Raw genomic sequence first — 17,683 nt, 5'->3', positions numbered from 1 at the left:
AGACTTGAAAAAACAGAAGTGCTTTTATTGCAGCATTTGTCATTCCTGCCAGTAAAGCAGCCCTGTCAGGAGTTCCACAGCTAAGATCTAAACCAGATTACTATCAGACCTTGTGTCATAGATACTCAGGTTTACAGATGAGGATTCAAAGGTTTGTGTGATTCTCTAACTTGTGAGATTCACAGGTGCAGTTACCTTTGATTTCTTCATGAAATGTATGTGTATTTTTTTTTTCAAGAGCAACTTTCCTTTTCTTTCTTTGAGTATTTTGCAATAGTATTATTTCTCATTTGTGACTGGTTCATTTATTTGGCAAAAAAGCTGCCTGCCTTTCCATAGCTGCCAGTATTTATTCTGAAATAGAGGCATCATCCAGTCGAGATCCAAATAACATTGATACTGATATCAGAAATTGGATACACCCCAGAATGGTTTAGATACCTCATTCAGCAGAAAAAGGGTTTTTTAATAGGCACTTTCTTATGTATTAGAGCATATTGCCAGTGCAGGTTCTGATTTAGTGTATTTGCTTTTATGCTACATTGAAAGAGAATGTTTCAGTATGAAAATTACCCCATCCTACAAATGCTCAGAAATTGGTTTTTTTAAAGGCAGTTTTGTTTTGGAACTGTGGTATGTATGAAAAAGAACAACACATTAAAGCCATATTTAATATCATGCAAAATTGACACATCCCTATCAGCTAGTCTGCTAATGAAATACCCTCTTCCCTCACTAAAGGCTTCCTATAAATATTTTTGACAAGCTCTATTGATAGGAGATTTGCTTCAAATTTGATGCAAGTTAAAGATGCCTAATGTAACAGAATTTGTCTTTTGATTTCTCTTTGTACATGCTACACCTTTTTTTTTGTAACACACTTTGCTAGCAGCATGTGAGTCACAGGACCTGATCATATTTATCTGTTTTATATTTATAATCCAGCACACCTGCAGGAGGTCTGTTATTTATATAGCAAACCATATACTTTACCATACTTTGAGCAGCTTATTAGTATTTAGGAGAAGTAATCCTTTTTCAGTGAGCCACAAAGTTCAGTGATAATGTCTGTAGGACACACTGTCTGTAATTTGGATACAGAGCTTTATTTTCTAATATACTTGGTTTTCCCACAGTTTGGTAGATGATGCTGGGTGTTTTGACAGTTTTACTTCATGTAGAAGTTTGTGGATTTACGTTTGTGGTGATTAACATTTCACAACCAGTAATGGAGGCTGAACTGTGTTTTACTTGTGACAAGAAACCAGACCTGTTACAAAACCAGACCTGAAGGCCAAGTGGGTCCCATCTCTGGAAATGGTGGAATTCTAGATTATCAGTCTACATCTTGGTGTTCTTACTGCTTTTATAGAATGATTCCAAGCCATTCAAGAGTGGTCAGGCACCCTTTAAATCATTTTACTGCCTCAATTCTGGCAATGAGGCCTCTCATTCATACCTGCACACACCTGCAGTTGTTGCTTATAAACTACAAAGCAATGACTTACAAGCTGCATTCTCAACAACCTGTTGCTATTTTGCAACAAATCAAATAAATTGGACTGCTCATCTTAAAAATCAAGGAGTGTCCCTTACCTTTCTCTAAGGTTTGTGTGTCTTTTTTTATTTCCTCTAATGGCATGCAGCTATTATCAGTGAGAAACAGTAGACCAGTATCATGGGAAGGAGTTGCTAAGTGTCTGTAGAATCAAAAGAAGAATATTTAATAGTTAAAATCTGGCATTTTTTTTAAACACGTTTCATATGTTACTGCATACGTTTACTAAAAAACCTGAGCACAGGTATGAGTGGAATCAGAAGAGAGTTAGAAAATACTAGATTTAGTTTTTTATAAAAATTCTACACATTAGACTATATACACACACATGTATTCAGTGGATGGCAGCAGAAAGACAGATGAAGGTAAAGAAAAACAAAATCTGACTGCTAGTCAGAATTATTTCTATATCATTCAGTGGCGATGATGATGGTATGAATTTTTGAGACAGCATAAAATACTAAGCATACTGCTTTTATAGTTTCTCCAACATCAATTTCTCACAAATTAGGTAATTGGATATTCTGATCTTTTCTGTTATCATGACCCTGTGCTGTAGTGATGTGGATCTCTCCTGCCTTGTGCAACTTTGTTGGCAGGGGTTGGAAGAGTTACAAGTCATTGGATCACCATCTGTCTGGTGACACTGAAGGAAGTTTCTTTTGCTGGGATTTGATTGCTTTCTTGGTAAAAGGATAAAACATTTTTGTGATGTAATAGGAAAGAAAAACTTTCCTGGCCAAGTATTTCTCTTCTGAAGTAGACAATGGTGTTCATGACTGTAACAGCTTGTAGGGGCTTCTATTTCTAACGTTCCCTTCTTGTCCTTCTCACCTTGGAATACGGTGTCTGTGTAGTCAGGTATTGCCACTTGTGCAGTTCCCTTTGTCTGAACACATCTGCAGCCTGACTGGAGGTCAGCATTCACACTGAAATCTGCCTCTGTTCCAGCATCTTCAATCCTGAAGAGGGAGAAGCGTAAGAGAACAAAGAATGTCCACTTCAACTGTGTCACTGTGTATTACTTCACGAGAAGGCAAGGCTTCACCAGCGTTCCCAGCCAGGGAGGGAGCACGCTGGGAATGTCCACGCGCCACAACAGCGTGCGCCAGTACACCCTGGGGGAGTTTGCCATGGAACAGGAGAGGCTCCACCGAGAGATGCTGAGAGAGCACCTAAGGGAGGAAAAACTCAATTCTCTAAAGTTAAAGGTAAAGCTTCTCTAAGAGTTTGATCTCTGCCCTAATTTAACTGAACAGTGTCAGGGCTATAGGGGCCCAAGGTATGTGTGTTAAACAAAACAGTCACCTTCTATGAGCTCCATTTTCAATTGGAAATAGATGTTTTCCTGGAGTTTTCTAATTTTACTGAAGATGCATTTTTGTTTGATTATACGAAGTGCTCTTGTAGTTGTCATTGTTGTGTTCCTCCAAGTGCTTACAGGGAGGTTGTTCTCTACTCCCTGTTTTCTGCAGAGAGTGGTGGGAGTTAGCCTTGAACAAGGTGTCCAGCAGAAGTCTGGAAGTGCCAGGAAGAGAATGAGTCTTCTAACTTCTGGTTTTTTGTGTCATGGATTGCATTGCATGTATTTTTGACTCTTTTTCAGATGAATCCTGTAATTAAAAGTGAACAATATTTAGAATTGTAACTGAGCTTTTTTCAGTCTCCTAACTGTTTGGGGTTTTTTCATAACTAAATAGATTCTTAAATAAATTCATAAGGTCATAAAATCTGAACTGTCATAGAACAAACATAAAACCACTCAGGATGAAGGTGAATCACAGACAGGTATTTGGACAGGTTGGAAACCAAAGGCTAGTAGAGTGCTAGTGACTTATCCCTTGATAGAGGTTATACCTGTAACATCTCACATCACAGGATTTTCAGAGCATCAAGTGTGAATTGTGCTGTGTAACTGATGACTAGCTGTAGATCCCTTGGCTGACTTCCAGGAATCAGCTCAAAGAGAGGAATCCCCACTGGAGTGAGTAAAGAATAGTCAAGCACACAAATATCTCACTTTTCTTAGCAAGAAAATAAAGCCAGAAAAATCACAGATCTTATTTACCTTGAAAGAGTAGATGAGGCCATTTAGCCTTTATGCACTGGAGCTTGGCTCTTCATCCTTTCCTAATCCTGCTCTTGGCTGGGATGTATCTCCTTTCTTAATTAACTCATTTCGTTTCCACCCAGTCTGTTTTGGGGACACAGACCATACTTTCTGCTTATTTTCCAAATACATGTTTTTCCATCTTCCCAGCCACTTGAGTGGATGATTATTAAGATTGTTAAGTTTCTGCAAAAATCTCTTCATAAATATGGAGTGAATAAGGAGAGCCTTATTTGCATTCCTTATTTTCGTCTTACTGGTGTTAAATTTTTTACCAGAGTGAAATATTTATTCATCTGGAGCATGTATAAAAACATTGGCAACAAAAATCTTCCTGTTTAACTAGTCCATTAACCTCAGTTTAGTTGCATCCCTGATTATGTGCTTGGGTTAAAAAAAAAAAAAAAAGAAAATTTCAAACATGAAAAGAAAATCCAGGACTTGCTGAATTAGTGAAGAGTCACTGTAAAGCACTGAGCATGTTTTGTTTACTTAAGAAAACAGGGCCTTGCTGATTTTTTATTACAGAGATGGAAGAGCTTCTTGGTCATTCACATAGTTTCTAAATGAATAAAAAAGGAAATGTGGCATTCTAAGGTGACAGTGTTAGCAGTTATGTCAGCAAAACTATTATTAATTTAATGAAAATGTGCTAATCACAACTTGCATAAAAAAATTACATCACAGAAAAATAAAGAAAATGAGAAAATGGAGTAGAATGAAGTTTAGTCAGAGGTTTTTCTATTTGAAAACCATTATGTAAATAGAAAGTAATATTTTTGGTGTGGTTTTTAATTTCAGTTTCTCTGGGATTTTTTTTTTGAATTGCATGAAAATATATAAATTGGTGAGTAGAAATTATTTGCTCCTGTAGAACCTGTTAAAAAAGATAAAAATACAGGAATATATTGAAATTGAATTTCCATAATATTAGATACTGTTTTTGTTGCTAAAAGCAAAAGGCCAAATAAGAAACATCTCTAACTAAAAGCAGATAAAGGTTGTGAAATCATCTTCAAGTCACTTTGGCCATTTAGTACCAGCACTTTGATGAAAACACTGCTGACAGGAGCATAAACACTTATTAGCAGCAGAGTGTGAAAATTCTGGATGTAAAAGCCATCTTATCAAATGAAAGGTACAAGATAATCATTTGAGAAAGCATGAGTAAGCACAAAAAATTGCCTAAGAGAGTCCTTACTCATAATGTCTCCTGAAATTAACATTATTAGCATGAAACCAGTTGTGTAAGGCTGCCTGGTCTGTGGACACAGTAGGTTCCCTTTGTGGGAAGTTGTAAGGAATAACTTCCAACTAGGGCAAGGCAGAGATGTCCATCCTGCATTTTTCCTGTTTTACTGAGTGGGACTGAATTTCACCCAAAGGCTTCACATATTCATTGGCCTTTGTTCTGTGGTCATGACATTAACCTTTAGATTTATGAGGAAATTTACCCATCTACTATCAAGTTTAATTCAGATGAGCAATATTATGACAATCAAGAGAGCTTAATGTTCCCCTGAAGTTCTGGAAAATGTATTTGGTAGTTTTTGATAATCTTCCTCCTTCTGTAGTTACCCAGTTACTTTTTTGAGAAATGTTAGACTCTTTCCTTTTATTAATTCATTTGTTCTTTGTGTGGCAAAATGGAGGAAAAAAAAAAGTTAGAGGCGACAAGAAGGAAATCATCCTGCAAAGGAGTCAGGAGCTGAGGTGCTTTGCAAAGGCAGTCTGCTGTCTGATGGCACATGTGGGATGTTCCAGCCTGCGGGATGCACGGGGCATTCAGCACATCCCTGCAGGCCAGGCCCTGATGCTCCACTGCTGTGCAGCAAAGTAGTTAAGGTTTGCAGGAGGAGGAGAAATACGTGCCAGGGGTGGAATGGTTCTGTAGGTGCCTTTGTGTGCTGGCCAGTTACAGCATTCACCTCATGGGTAAGAGCCCTAAAAGTTAATTTTTATTAAACAGTAATTGAATAAAATAGTAAATTAATTACAGGAGCAGGGATTAGAATTTTTCTCCCTCCACGGTTTCAAACTTAGATTAAATAACAGTGATCTGCTTAAGGAATGGTTTGAGTCTTGTGTATATAAAACTAGAGAAATCAGATTTCTTAGGTCATTCCCCTGTTGCATATTAAACAAACAAACAAAGAAATCAAAGAAACATAAATACACTCTACTTAGTGCTACCTTGCTAACGTAAAATGAAAAGATATAAGCAAGAATGCCATTCTGGACTGAAATATTCAGGCTGAGTTGTGTGTATGGTGAGGTATTAGCTTCAGGCAGCTAATTCAAGATGCGTTTAATCCCTGTGTGGATTTACCTCTCTCTTGCTGTAGAGTGTACAGGAAAAAGGATGACTTCGAATGTTGCTTTTCCTACTTTACTGAACGAATATGTTGAAATACCTGGTGTAAATAATCTCCCCATTGTCCCAGGGCCAGGCAGAACTATTGAGGGAGCTATTACCCCCTCTTTTACCAGTGTAATGTGAAATGTGTAACAGAAAGTGGAGTAGTACATAAAATATACCATTTTACAAACCTGTGATGCATCATGATCTGAACCTATGTCAGTAGTATCATTGCTATCTCAAAAGGGATATTTAAGAATTTCAGAGAGCTCAGACAGGAATCAGTTAAGGTCTCAAAAATTATCTTGTGAAGCAATACAGAAAAGACTAGATTTCAAAGTGGCATGAGATCTAGCAGCTAATGGCAAACAGTAAATTTAAGTAAATAAAGAACAGATAAGTTCTTACCTTCATTACAAACTTGGTATTAAAAATGTGGTTTTAATTCATATTCTAAATGTGAAAGAAATGCTTGGTCACCCTATCTGTGATCATTTTCTGGAACTTCCTGGCAGTCATGCAGCATTTTTACATACAGCTTTTTGTCAATTGATAATGCATTTCACATATTGCCATCTATGACATGACATGCGTGTGAGCATTGTTTAAGGACTTCGTTAATTGTTTTGTGCAACAGATGACCAAGAACGGTACGGTGGAATCTGAGGAAGCCAATACACTGACTCTGGATGACATTTCTGATGATGATATTGATCTAGACAACACTGAAGTAGATGAGTACTTCTTTCTCCAACCCCTGCCTACAAAAAAGCGGCGGGCACTGCTGCGAGCTTCTGGAGTGAAGAAGATTGACGTGGAAGAAAAGCACGAACTGCGAGCCATCCGCCTGTCCAGAGAGGATTGTGGCTGCGACTGCCGTGTGTTCTGTGACCCAGAAACTTGCACCTGCAGTCTTGCAGGCATAAAATGTCAGGTAAATCTCTACATTATTTAATTGTCTGGGGAGGGGGAAGGTTGTGTGTCCATGCACGTGTGTGTACTTTCTGTTCTCAACATTATAACTATTGGAAATTAAGTATTAGGCAGTAACACTTGTGGATATCCAGCCTGTTTGTTAGTGCCCTGTTTTAAGGCTATATGGTGGGCAATCAGTACAATCTCCCAAAATATCTTCAGTATGATTTTAGGCACATACATGGCTTAGGGGATTTTTTTGTTCTTACACAAGTATTCTGCTCCTCATACTCCTTTTAGGCCTTTATCTGAATAGGTAGATGCAGACAACAGAAGAATAAGTAACCTGCAGATTTCAGAAGGGATATTACCTTTTATTTTAGAAGCAATTAGCAGACACTCCAAATGTGAATTATAGTCCAAACTCTGTGGGAAACAGTAAATGACATTCTGCGATGCTGTCCTTTATGTAACATGCATGATACTTAAAATCTGTGCATGATAAATTTGCATGTAGGCAGTAAAAAGGTATCTGCTAATATAGCAAGTTTTTCCTCTGCAGACTGAAGAGGTATTTCATACTGTACATTTGCATAGTGTCAGCTGTACATGTCCCACAATGTTCCCTAAAAGATATTTCTGCTAGTTCTGCTGAATTGCTGTATTGCAGCTGAGTTTGCTTCCTGAAAGCATTTTTCACCATCTCATAAAGCCAAGCTAAACTTTCTCTGCTATTTAAAATAATATAGTCTCTTTGCTGTTCCTGTTTTCCTCTCCACATGTGGGGAAGATATACTGGATTGTTTTGTGTTGTTCTCCTGTGCATATTTGATGTTTAGGTGTTACAGTGCAGGTGAAAGTCACAGACCTTAGGCTGTCTAATCAAACTTGCCAACACATGGATTCAAAATTTTAAGATATTAGATGTAGAAGTTCTGTGCCCGGTCTGTTGAGTTTACAATATTGCATCTAGAATTGACTGGATTACCTTTGAAAATGCACTTGAGTATTTGTTCCTGTTTTATGAGATCAGGTGTCCCCATTGGTAATTTATAAAGGTTTCTGTACATCATTCATTTTGTTTCAATGGATGTCTAGTTTCCATGGTTTTTACCAAATTTTAAGGTGTTTCTGGAAACACTTTTGCCTGGATTTGAGCACAAAATGAAGTAAAGCTATAGCAGATCAAGAAATTGAAAAGCTACCTATTTTTCTTCCACTATGTAATACTTTTACCTATGGAATAGAATCAGTTTTCCCTTCTCTGCATAGTGGAGCATGTCCAGGCCCCTTACTGTTCTCTCAGTACTGCTAAACTCCAGGGCTGACTCCCTGAATGATTGTTAGCTTTGACTTACTCTACCAGCATTTCTCAAGGTGAATCCCACTTCACCTTTGTGTTTCTCTAGGCTGTATAGGCTCTGTCATGTCACCAGGCTTTTGCTTCCTACTGTTAATCTGTATTCTCTTTTTTAAAAGGTGGATCGTATGTCTTTTCCATGTGGTTGCACTAAAGAAGGGTGTAGCAATACAGCAGGTAGAATCGAATTTAACCCTATCCGTGTACGGACTCACTTTTTGCACACGATAATGAAACTTGAATTGGAGAAAAATAGAGAGCAGCAAGTTCCAGCACTCAATGGCTGTCACACTGAGATAAGTGCACACAGTAGTTCCATGAGTCCAGGACCCCATCCAGTTGAATACTCGATTGCAGAAAATTTTGAGATTGAAACCGAACCCCCGGCTACAGTTATGCATTCCCAGTCAGCTGAGGACTTGGACTGCCCAGGGGAAGAGGAGGAAGAGGAAGATGGGAGTAGCTTTTGTAGTGGAGTTACAGATTCTAGTACACAGAGTTTAGCCCCTAGTGAATCAGATGATGACGAAGAGGAAGAGGAAGATGAGGAGGAAGATGAGGAGGAAGAAAAAGCAGATGATTTTGTAGAAAGTATGAGCTCCCATGCTGATATGGTGCCTCTTCCTTCTGTCCTTTGCTACTCTGATGGAACTGCTGTGCATGAAAACCACTCTAAAAATGCCTCATACTATACTAACTCTTCAACTCTGTATTACCAAATAGAGAACCACGTTGCTGGCACTGCTAACCAGATTGGTGACACTTACTCAGAAAGGGATGCTGTCAAGAATGGTAGTCTTTCTCTGGTGCCTTACAACATGACTTCAGAACAGTTTGTTGACTACACACGGCCATCAGAGGAAACTTTTAGCAGCCCTCATTACCCTTCTGCAAACCCCTCAGTGATTGTTTGCTGCTCATCTTCTGAAGGGGATGGCAGTGCTCCCTGTAACAGTTTATACACTGAGCATAGGCCGAGTCACCCACCAGTGGAATTTCACTCATACTTGAAAGGTCCTTCTCAAGATGGCTTTGTCTCAGCTTTGAATGGTGACAGTCATGTGCAGGAACACCCTGCTGAGAATTCACTAAACCTCCCGGAGAAGAGCAGACTGCACGAAGAGTGCATCAAATCACCAGTGGTAGAGACGGTGCCTGTTTAAATTTAAATTATTCTAGGACTAGACTTCCTGTGTTAAAATTCACTCCCACTGGATTTTCCTAGAAACTTACTTTTTTAAGAGGTAGATGATACTTGGACTATAGTCAATGTTCCAGACACATTTTGTTTTCTCAAGCTACACTGGCAGTGGTATTGCACAAAACCAGTTCATGTAAAGATTTAAATAAAAATAATCAACCCATTTTTTTTGATAAAAATAAACAGATAAGTAAAAAACACATCCAACATATTTCAAAGTAGCCTACCTATGAACGTATGTGAAACCTGCCAAGGTATCTGAATCAAAACTTCCATGTTTTTGACTGTCGGGCCTGTGCAAGATTGTTAAAAATGATACTTTGAAATAATCATGTTTAGAGTCCTAATTTTCAACATATCTGAAAAGATGGTAAGTTTAATGTAAAAATAACTACGGTACAAAAAAAAAGTTTTAATTGTTCTGTACTGTTTGTATTTTATTTATGGTAGCTAAAGATTCATGTTTTGATAAAAATGAACAGCATGTTCATTTGAGCAGAAGATCCATACAAAGAGCATGGCCACTTTTCATCTGGAGTACCTTGTATTCTTCCTTATTTTTTCCTAATACTATTTCTGATAAATCATCTTGAAACATTTTTAGAGTGTACTATTTTTCTCTTTTACTGTTCTTGACAAACAGAAGAGTCAGAAAGGGGGCATTTACATCTAGAATAGAGAAAGGTAGACAATCCTCGATTTAAAACTAAAATCAGTGGCATTCCAGAGCTAGTACCCCATCCCCAAAGAAGAATGATCTTGTATATAATGGCAAAGCAGTAGCTTAAGCTCACACAGCACCTTCAGGCCAGCCACCGTTCAGATCCTTACGCACTTTAGTGCCACTTTGCAGTACTGTACGAACTGCGGGAACTGTGAACCTCTTCCGAGAAATGCCATAGCTCCAGACCCTGAGGCAATGTAAGGTCTTAAAATTCACTGTAACAAAACCTGTACGTTTCTCCCAAGCCAGTTTATGAATATGTCAGTATGCAATTTATAAAAGCAGAGCCTTACTGATCAAAGTTTAAATAAAGCATGGGGAAAAATGTGGAAGTGTCTAGATTGCCTAAATTTTTATGATACACAAGACTGGCTTTTGTGAACTTCTGATTGTATCTCAAATTTAGTACCATTTGGTCTTATTAGGAAACAGTCCATTCAGTGAGGAAAAAAAAGCTTCAGAAATTTTGTATCTGCAAAAGTCTGCAAGCAAAAGAACATGTGCATCATATGGATATCCATTACATTGTGATCCGCTTGTTTTTAAATGGAATGGGAATGAAACTATCTTTAATTTATTAAACAACCTTGCTTTTGTTTAGAAAAGGAGGCATAGGAATCTGCTTTTCTCTGCACTGGTAATTCTGCACTGCCTTATTTTGATTTCAAAATCTATTTCAGCATTTTTGTTCTTCTAATACTGAGATTTCATTTATTATACATCAAGTAGTTGAAATGTAGGCCTGTCTTGTTTGTCAAAATACAGATCAGCATTTTAGTTTTTATCTGTGTCAAATCTAGGTGGTTAACAGTGTGCATGTAAACACAGTGTAAATTTTATCTCTGTAACAGTGATTCTTCTGGTTAGAAGCTCTTTAAAACATCATGTACAGTACTCCAGTAGAAGAACTGCCAATGTAAAATATGCTTTTCAAAAAAAGAGCTAACTTAATTGTTTTTATATGAAATCTGGGCAGAGTGATTCCTCGTATTTATGCTAAATTAGCAAAATATTTTTACTCCATGTAGTAGCTGGAAAGATTTTTTTTATTTACTTGTTTCCACAAGAAGTCCTACATGTTTTCTATGAACTGCATTGAAAAGTCTAGTTCTCTAGGGACTGGATTCCAAACTTGCAACGTATTCCATCTCCTGGAGAGCGCACTCATGCTGGTTATCTGGCTCAGCACTTCCACAGCCTCTGTTCCTCGCAGTCACAGACCACTCTAGGCTCTTTCTCTAAGGCTGAGTAGCCAGGTAAGTGCCTGTGTTCTCCAATGCCATACAGCAAATACCCATGATTTTTAAAGAGAAATGCGCTAGTCCTTAAAGTTCTGCACTTAAGAATTGATTATTCTGTTCAAGATATTCTAAGGGCAAATATAACAAGTCTCTGTATATATTGGGGTCTTGCTTTAACAGTGGGCTTAAATGAGGCACTCCCTTAACACCAGCAACAAAAGCACAAATCTCTTTTGCTTGAGCTGGGACAGTAGATGAGGATCAGTAGCGGCTCTTTAACTTCAGAGTGTGTTGGAGAACCACACACTTTACTGAGGTATTTCTCTCAGGGGAAAGTTAAATTAAATCTTTTGCTTTGTTATTTGTGCCCTTACTGAGCAATAAGGAATTATTTTCTTGGCCCCTGTCCTTTCACATGAAAAATATCTTTAATAATATCAGCAAGCACAGTAAGTGATCAACTTTATAAAATACTTCTCAGCTAGCTTTAAATATTAAGGTGATGGTTATTTACTATTTCCATTGGCACAGATTTCTGATCTAGAGTAGGATGTAGAAATCAGGTGAGAGTCGAGTTTCCCGTCACTTGTTTAAACTTTGATTTATTTTTTAGAACAAAAAAGCATTCTCTTCATTTAAGGAAAAGCCAGGCTTAAGTCATGGGATGGAAAATATTTTCATGTTATTTTCTGGGCTAGTATATACATGTTTTAACATGCTGTGTCCCATTTCCCAGCTGGTTAAAATTCATGTTGATAACCAGTCCTTTCATTTTGGGTAGGCTGTTTCTGTGTAATAAAAGTATTATGTTACTAAATGATATCCAGCAGTATTTGCTTCTGTATCAACACAGTATATTACTTGTGAAAATATCTATATTACTGATAGTCTTTATCAGCTTCATTTCCAAGATATCTAGCTACTGGGAAACACTCCTAAGAAGCCCAGTATATATTTGTGATTATATTGCATCGTTCACAAAAATGAGTCATAACAAAGGTATTTCCTTTTCTTGAAAGAAACTGGAATTTTCACCGAGACCATGACTGGAACAGCACCTAAAATCAGATGCCCTTTTGCCTATAAGGTGAACTTCACCTCTCTTGGAAAAAGGTGCATTGTTAAATATATATAATGCTTTAATTGATGTTAGACATGAAATTAGAATTTTGTTGGCACTATTACAGCAATTGCAGTTGTTGCTTAAGAGCAACAACTCATGCCCATTGAAAGATCCTTAAAATTAAAAGCTGGTCAGGAGGAGCTTCTAATATTCTTTGTTGAGCTGTATGCCACTTAGATTAGAAAATTCTAGATTTGTAAAGCTTTACAATTTTTTATTTGCATAAGTTCCTGCTAGTGAATCATAATTGGAGTTGACATCTGTTTATTTTAAGGCCATTGGTTCCACTCCATAGTAACTATTACTTATAAGGTTCAGCTGCTCCCCTGCTCTGTTAACAGTGGGATCCTGCCTTTGGTCCAAGTGCTGCAGGACTCCTGTGTGGTATTAGTGGTGCTGTTACTCACTAGATTGCTGACTGATCCCAGGCCAGATCCGGTTTCTAACCTGATCTGGCTGTTTTATTTCAGTAAATATGCTAATAAACTGATCATGTTGCTTTCCCTGCCTCACAGGCAGTACCTTCACAAACACAGCTGCTTTGTTAAAGATTGTACACATATATTTGTATGCAAAACTGAGCATGTATAAAAGGTTTTATTAGTTCAGGTGTTCCTGACAGAAATGTGCTACACTGGATAGGGAGTATTGGGCTCAGACAGAGGAGACTTTGCCTTTGTCCTGTTGTGTCATCATGTTCTCTGTGCTCTGGTTTGTAATGTACTTGGAGATACTGTGATAAAACATAATTCTATAGTATAGAACAGGTAAAATGCCATTTTATTCTCATGTTTTGGCATCATAACTGAATTTTTGTACTGCAGACTGCCATTTTCCAAATTAAGCCCAGCCCAGCTCAGAAGTGACCAGAAATTTTTCACGAACCTGAAAAATAGCTGAAATGGGCTCTCCTTTCCTTAGACTGGATTAATGAGCAGAAGTTAAAAAGTAAATTTCACAGTGAAAAATTGGACTAAAAGCTGTGTTGAATATACAGCATTTACCTGTCTAGTGCTTAACATTTGAGCAGCAAGATTGTAGTTTTCCTGCAACACCACACTTGGCAGCAACAAGCAGTCTTGCTCCTCTGCATTCTTTTGCCAGCTGAATTCTCTCAGTTGAAACTCCTTGTCTAGGTTGCTCCTGTAGCAATGCAGGTGTTCCTACTCAAACATAAAGCAAGACAGACCCATGATACCCTTTTAAAAGGCATTTGTTAAATAAGGGCACTGTTACAGCTGGTGAGTTTTATAAACTGATGTTCATTGTGGCAGTTGTTTTATTTCCTGAAACAGTCAGGAACAGAAGAGGATGATATGGAAAATCCTTAAGCATTTGGGGGTGTTAGGCTTTCCCGCTGAGACTAAAGAGTAATTCTGTCATCTGCTTTATTACAGTTGCAGGACAGTTGATGTAAAATACTTTGAAAATCTAGAATTAACTCAGAGAATATATTCTATAGAATTTATTTCTAAAATACTAAATGTGATTACTATTTTTTTAAAATGGTAGAAAACTGTTATTTTCAAAACAGAGTCTAGTTCACTTACGTGTTCCTTGGTATGAAAAATCTCATCATTTGCCTTTTCAGTGTTTCAAAGTTTTTTAGTTTTTTTAATATTCCTAATTTTGCTATTCTCTGTAATCATTGTCCATGTGCAAACTATTGTCCATTTTCTCCAAGAAGTGTCAAATCCAAAGTACAAATACTGTGAAGTGAGGAAGAAGTGCAATGTAGTTTTAAAGATGTCTGAATGAACACACACTTGAGTTCTTCACAAGTTTTTCCTTTTCACTGTCTCTTCCCTCCCCTAAATCCAACACAGCTTTTAATTTTATGGCTAACAAGAGTATAGTTTCCACTTAAGGAGGAAAGTTGTGACATCTTTGAGAACTTTTCTGCTACCCTAATAGCTGATTTTACTTTATATGGATATCCACTTTATGAAACACCTGTTTTGCAGTCTTAGTAATTTCTTTTTAGTTCCTTCCTCCCTTCTGGTGTTTGGGAGGTCCATTGTACAGTAAGACTTTTCATTAAAATCAAGCAAAAGGGCAACTCTAATGTCCTTTGTGCTGAGAATGAGATCTTGAAAAGCCAGGCTGGGTGGGGTTTTGAACAACGTGATCTAGTGGCTGGCACTAGATGGTCTTTCAGATCCCTTCCTAACCAGGCCACTCCGTGATTCTAGAGTTAAAATATATATTGCCCTACTGCTGTCTTCAAGGTTAGGCAGACACTCACCCCTCAGAAGGTTTCATTGACTGGAGAACCATATTCTTGGTGCTCTGTGTTGCACCTTCTCAATTGAGATCATAGTCCTTCATCCAAGGCTGCGGGTGCAACAAAAAAAAATTCAAAAGGTACATTTTGTACTTTATTAACACAATTATTTTAATATGGAGCTTAGCAATGACACTTCTCTTTCTGAATGAATGTCCAGCAGACCCAAGTCAAAACAAAGTTTGTCTCTCATGTACGTTCTTCTCTAAGTTCACTTTTCCAACATACCATGAAGATGGGATTAGCTGTTCTTGATAGGGAAAATGCTGGAAGATACAAATGTGCATCATTGTTCTAATAAAAGGATCAAGATAATCCTTTGTCTTCAAACACTTGAGTGAGTGCAGGGAGGATAGAAAGAACAATTTAAAGGAAAAGTAAGATGAAGCCAAGAGGCAGATTGATACGGATTATTTTTCCTATTAAGGGAAAAATAAAGCATATTAGAAAAAAAACAACAGAAGGAAAAAGGTGAATTACGATCTCTTCCCAGCAAGGATGGTAAAGTATATGGACATTCACTACAAGCTTGCCCATGTTAGATTGAAATATTGTTTCTGTTATTTAATATATTGTAACCAAACATGAACTCAGTGGAAATAGGAACTGGCATTTTTTCCAGGCCAGAGTTATACAGGTGGCCATTAAATAAAAGACTTATCCAAATCCATGGGGTAAAAAAATGAAAAAGCAGCACCCTAGAAGCATTGCTACTATGTCACTCTTTGCTGATGGCAGTTTCAAAGACAAGTTCAAAATCATCTTAGTTAACTCTGCTCCCGGGCATCTATTCTTATATACCCAGTTTCTCAGCTAGCAAGAGATGCTAAAAGCAAAGGCAAAATGTCCTTTTATCAGCATTTTATCTTGGCATTTTCAAATGAGGCGTAGTACATTATGGCAGGTAATTATTTTAGGTTTCTCCACCTTAAACTTCTAAAATACATTCTTAAGAATGAAATTTTGGGTTGGATTTTGGATGAAGGTTAATCTTGCTGGGGTAATGGGGGAATCACTGTAAAGAACCATTTGTGAGTCTCAGATATAGATTCAGCACCAGTTTTCAGCTTCTTGAAAAGATCATGATGTGCACTGGCAGCTGGTTCTCTTAAAACCAGAAGCAAGCATGCTGGTTTTTTCCAAGCCATTTCACACAAATACCACAACTTCAGGTCTCAAATGCCCATGTAAACAAGGCTTAATAACTGGGCACTTCTTTTAACTGACTTGATTGTAGGCACTTCTATGGAAATATGTCTGAAGTGTAGTTTGTGAAATATGTTTAAAATGTGTTTGATGTCAAATAAGCGCTAGACATTTAACAGTGCAAAAATAGTCAAAAACTGTAGATTACAAAACTGTTCCTAAGATCCTCAGCCTGTAATATTGTCTTAGTAAAGTTGATCTTTTAAGTTACATTGCATTCTGGTGTAATAACCTTTTACAAATAAAATTATTAATACAAATGTACTTGTTAATACCTGTTAACATAAAACATGGCAGTTGGTTCTTCTGATTTATTTCAATCTCCAACTAATAGAAATTTTGTAAAAAACACATTGCCTTTTATATGTTTAAAGTGTTTTGTTTTAACAGACTATATTAACATTCACACTGTCTAGTCCATCCCTGTCTTTTAGCAGGTTCATCTCTCTCTGTATATGTACATATATATATTTCCCCACAAGAATATAAAATTGCTTTTGAAATTTTTGTTGGCAAGTGGTAAATAGTACACCATGGCATAAACTCAAAAGCACTTAAGTTGATTGTCTTTCAGACAGGTAATCCATTCAAATGGGACTAGAAAAAAGGCATAATTGCAGCCATTAGTTTAAAATTTGTACATTACTTCTAACATTAATAATTTCTGAGAAAAATAATTGTTACGTACTTAACATTTTCCATTACAGATGATCTTGCATACTAAAATTATGGAGGTCTCAACAGTTAAGCAAGATATTTATTTGGACTGCTGCTTTTAAACTGTTTGAAGAAGCAAAGGGAAAGAAAGTTCATCTTAAAATCTGTATATGGAAATAATTTTAAGCTTCATGAACTACACATTTCCTTAATTTCCTTTTTTTAAACAAGTTGTAACATCAAAGATGCCAAAGGGTAATATAAGCTACAATAATATTCAACAGAACTTAACCTAGATCTTATGTTGTAATAATTTATTCAAATTAACTGTATTCTTCTGTATTTATATTTTCCGTATTTATTATGAATGATATGAAATTTGATGTATTTATTGTGGCTTATTACTGCAGTGTATATATTACAAAAATGAGCATTTTTAAGTCTTTAATATTAGTTTTTTTGTTAATTAGTGGCACTTGTATCAGCTGTATTTTTATTATATATTGTACAATATATATTGTCCATTTGTTTGCAATGAAGTAAACCAGGTTTCTACGTTACATCCTGGCTGCCAGTGCATTGTGCGTCTCATTTCTGCTCTGCAGTCACTGGGGAGCCTCTCTCAGCTAAGAGAGCTGGCATCAGTACTGCACCTCCTCCCTTACACCTGCAGAGCCTCCAAAGGCACTCTGTGAAATTTCAAGCATTTCTCCCATTCCTGATAGTCTGATAGAATAAGGAGAAGCAGTTTGTGTGGAATTTCTGTGTGTGTGTTCTTTTGTTTCTAAATATTTGTATGCCAATTAAATTAAATAAACAGAAATGCCTTCTTAGGTATATCAATTTGCCCTTTAATGATACTACTGCCTACAATTTTCTGTGGCCAGGGAAATACTGTACCTGATTCGTAATAAGGTAATGAAACAATTGTTTTCAACAGCTGTT

At 37.1% G+C, this 17,683-nt stretch overlaps 1 protein-coding gene across 6 annotated transcripts in view; it reads left to right on the top strand.

Moving 5' to 3' along the window:
- The window catches only part of CSRNP3 (cysteine and serine rich nuclear protein 3), a 97,930-nt gene extending 80,632 nt beyond the window's left edge, over window positions 1-17,298 (top strand). For 5 of the 6 annotated variants that reach the window (XM_077181472.1, XM_077181471.1, XM_077181469.1 and 2 more), the window contains 4 exons: window positions 2,510-2,769; window positions 6,665-6,961; window positions 8,422-11,483; window positions 16,789-17,298. In XM_077181472.1, coding sequence (XP_077037587.1) covers window positions 2,510-2,769; window positions 6,665-6,961; window positions 8,422-9,465 — 1,601 coding nt within the window. In that variant the 3' untranslated portion in view covers window positions 9,466-11,483; window positions 16,789-17,298. Of the gene's footprint in view, window positions 1-2,509; window positions 2,770-6,664; window positions 6,962-8,421; window positions 11,484-12,487; window positions 12,582-16,788 lie in introns of all 6 variants that reach the window. The other variant, XM_077181470.1, reaches the window with a different exon arrangement.
- The last annotated feature ends 385 nt before the right edge of the window (window positions 17,299-17,683 follow it).

This window comes from Agelaius phoeniceus, chromosome 7 (assembly GCF_051311805.1).
Source record: "Agelaius phoeniceus isolate bAgePho1 chromosome 7, bAgePho1.hap1, whole genome shotgun sequence".
NCBI lineage: Eukaryota > Metazoa > Chordata > Aves > Passeriformes > Icteridae > Agelaius > Agelaius phoeniceus.
Note: the sequence above shows the minus strand (reverse complement) of the source record. Positions and strands in the feature narration are given on the sequence as shown.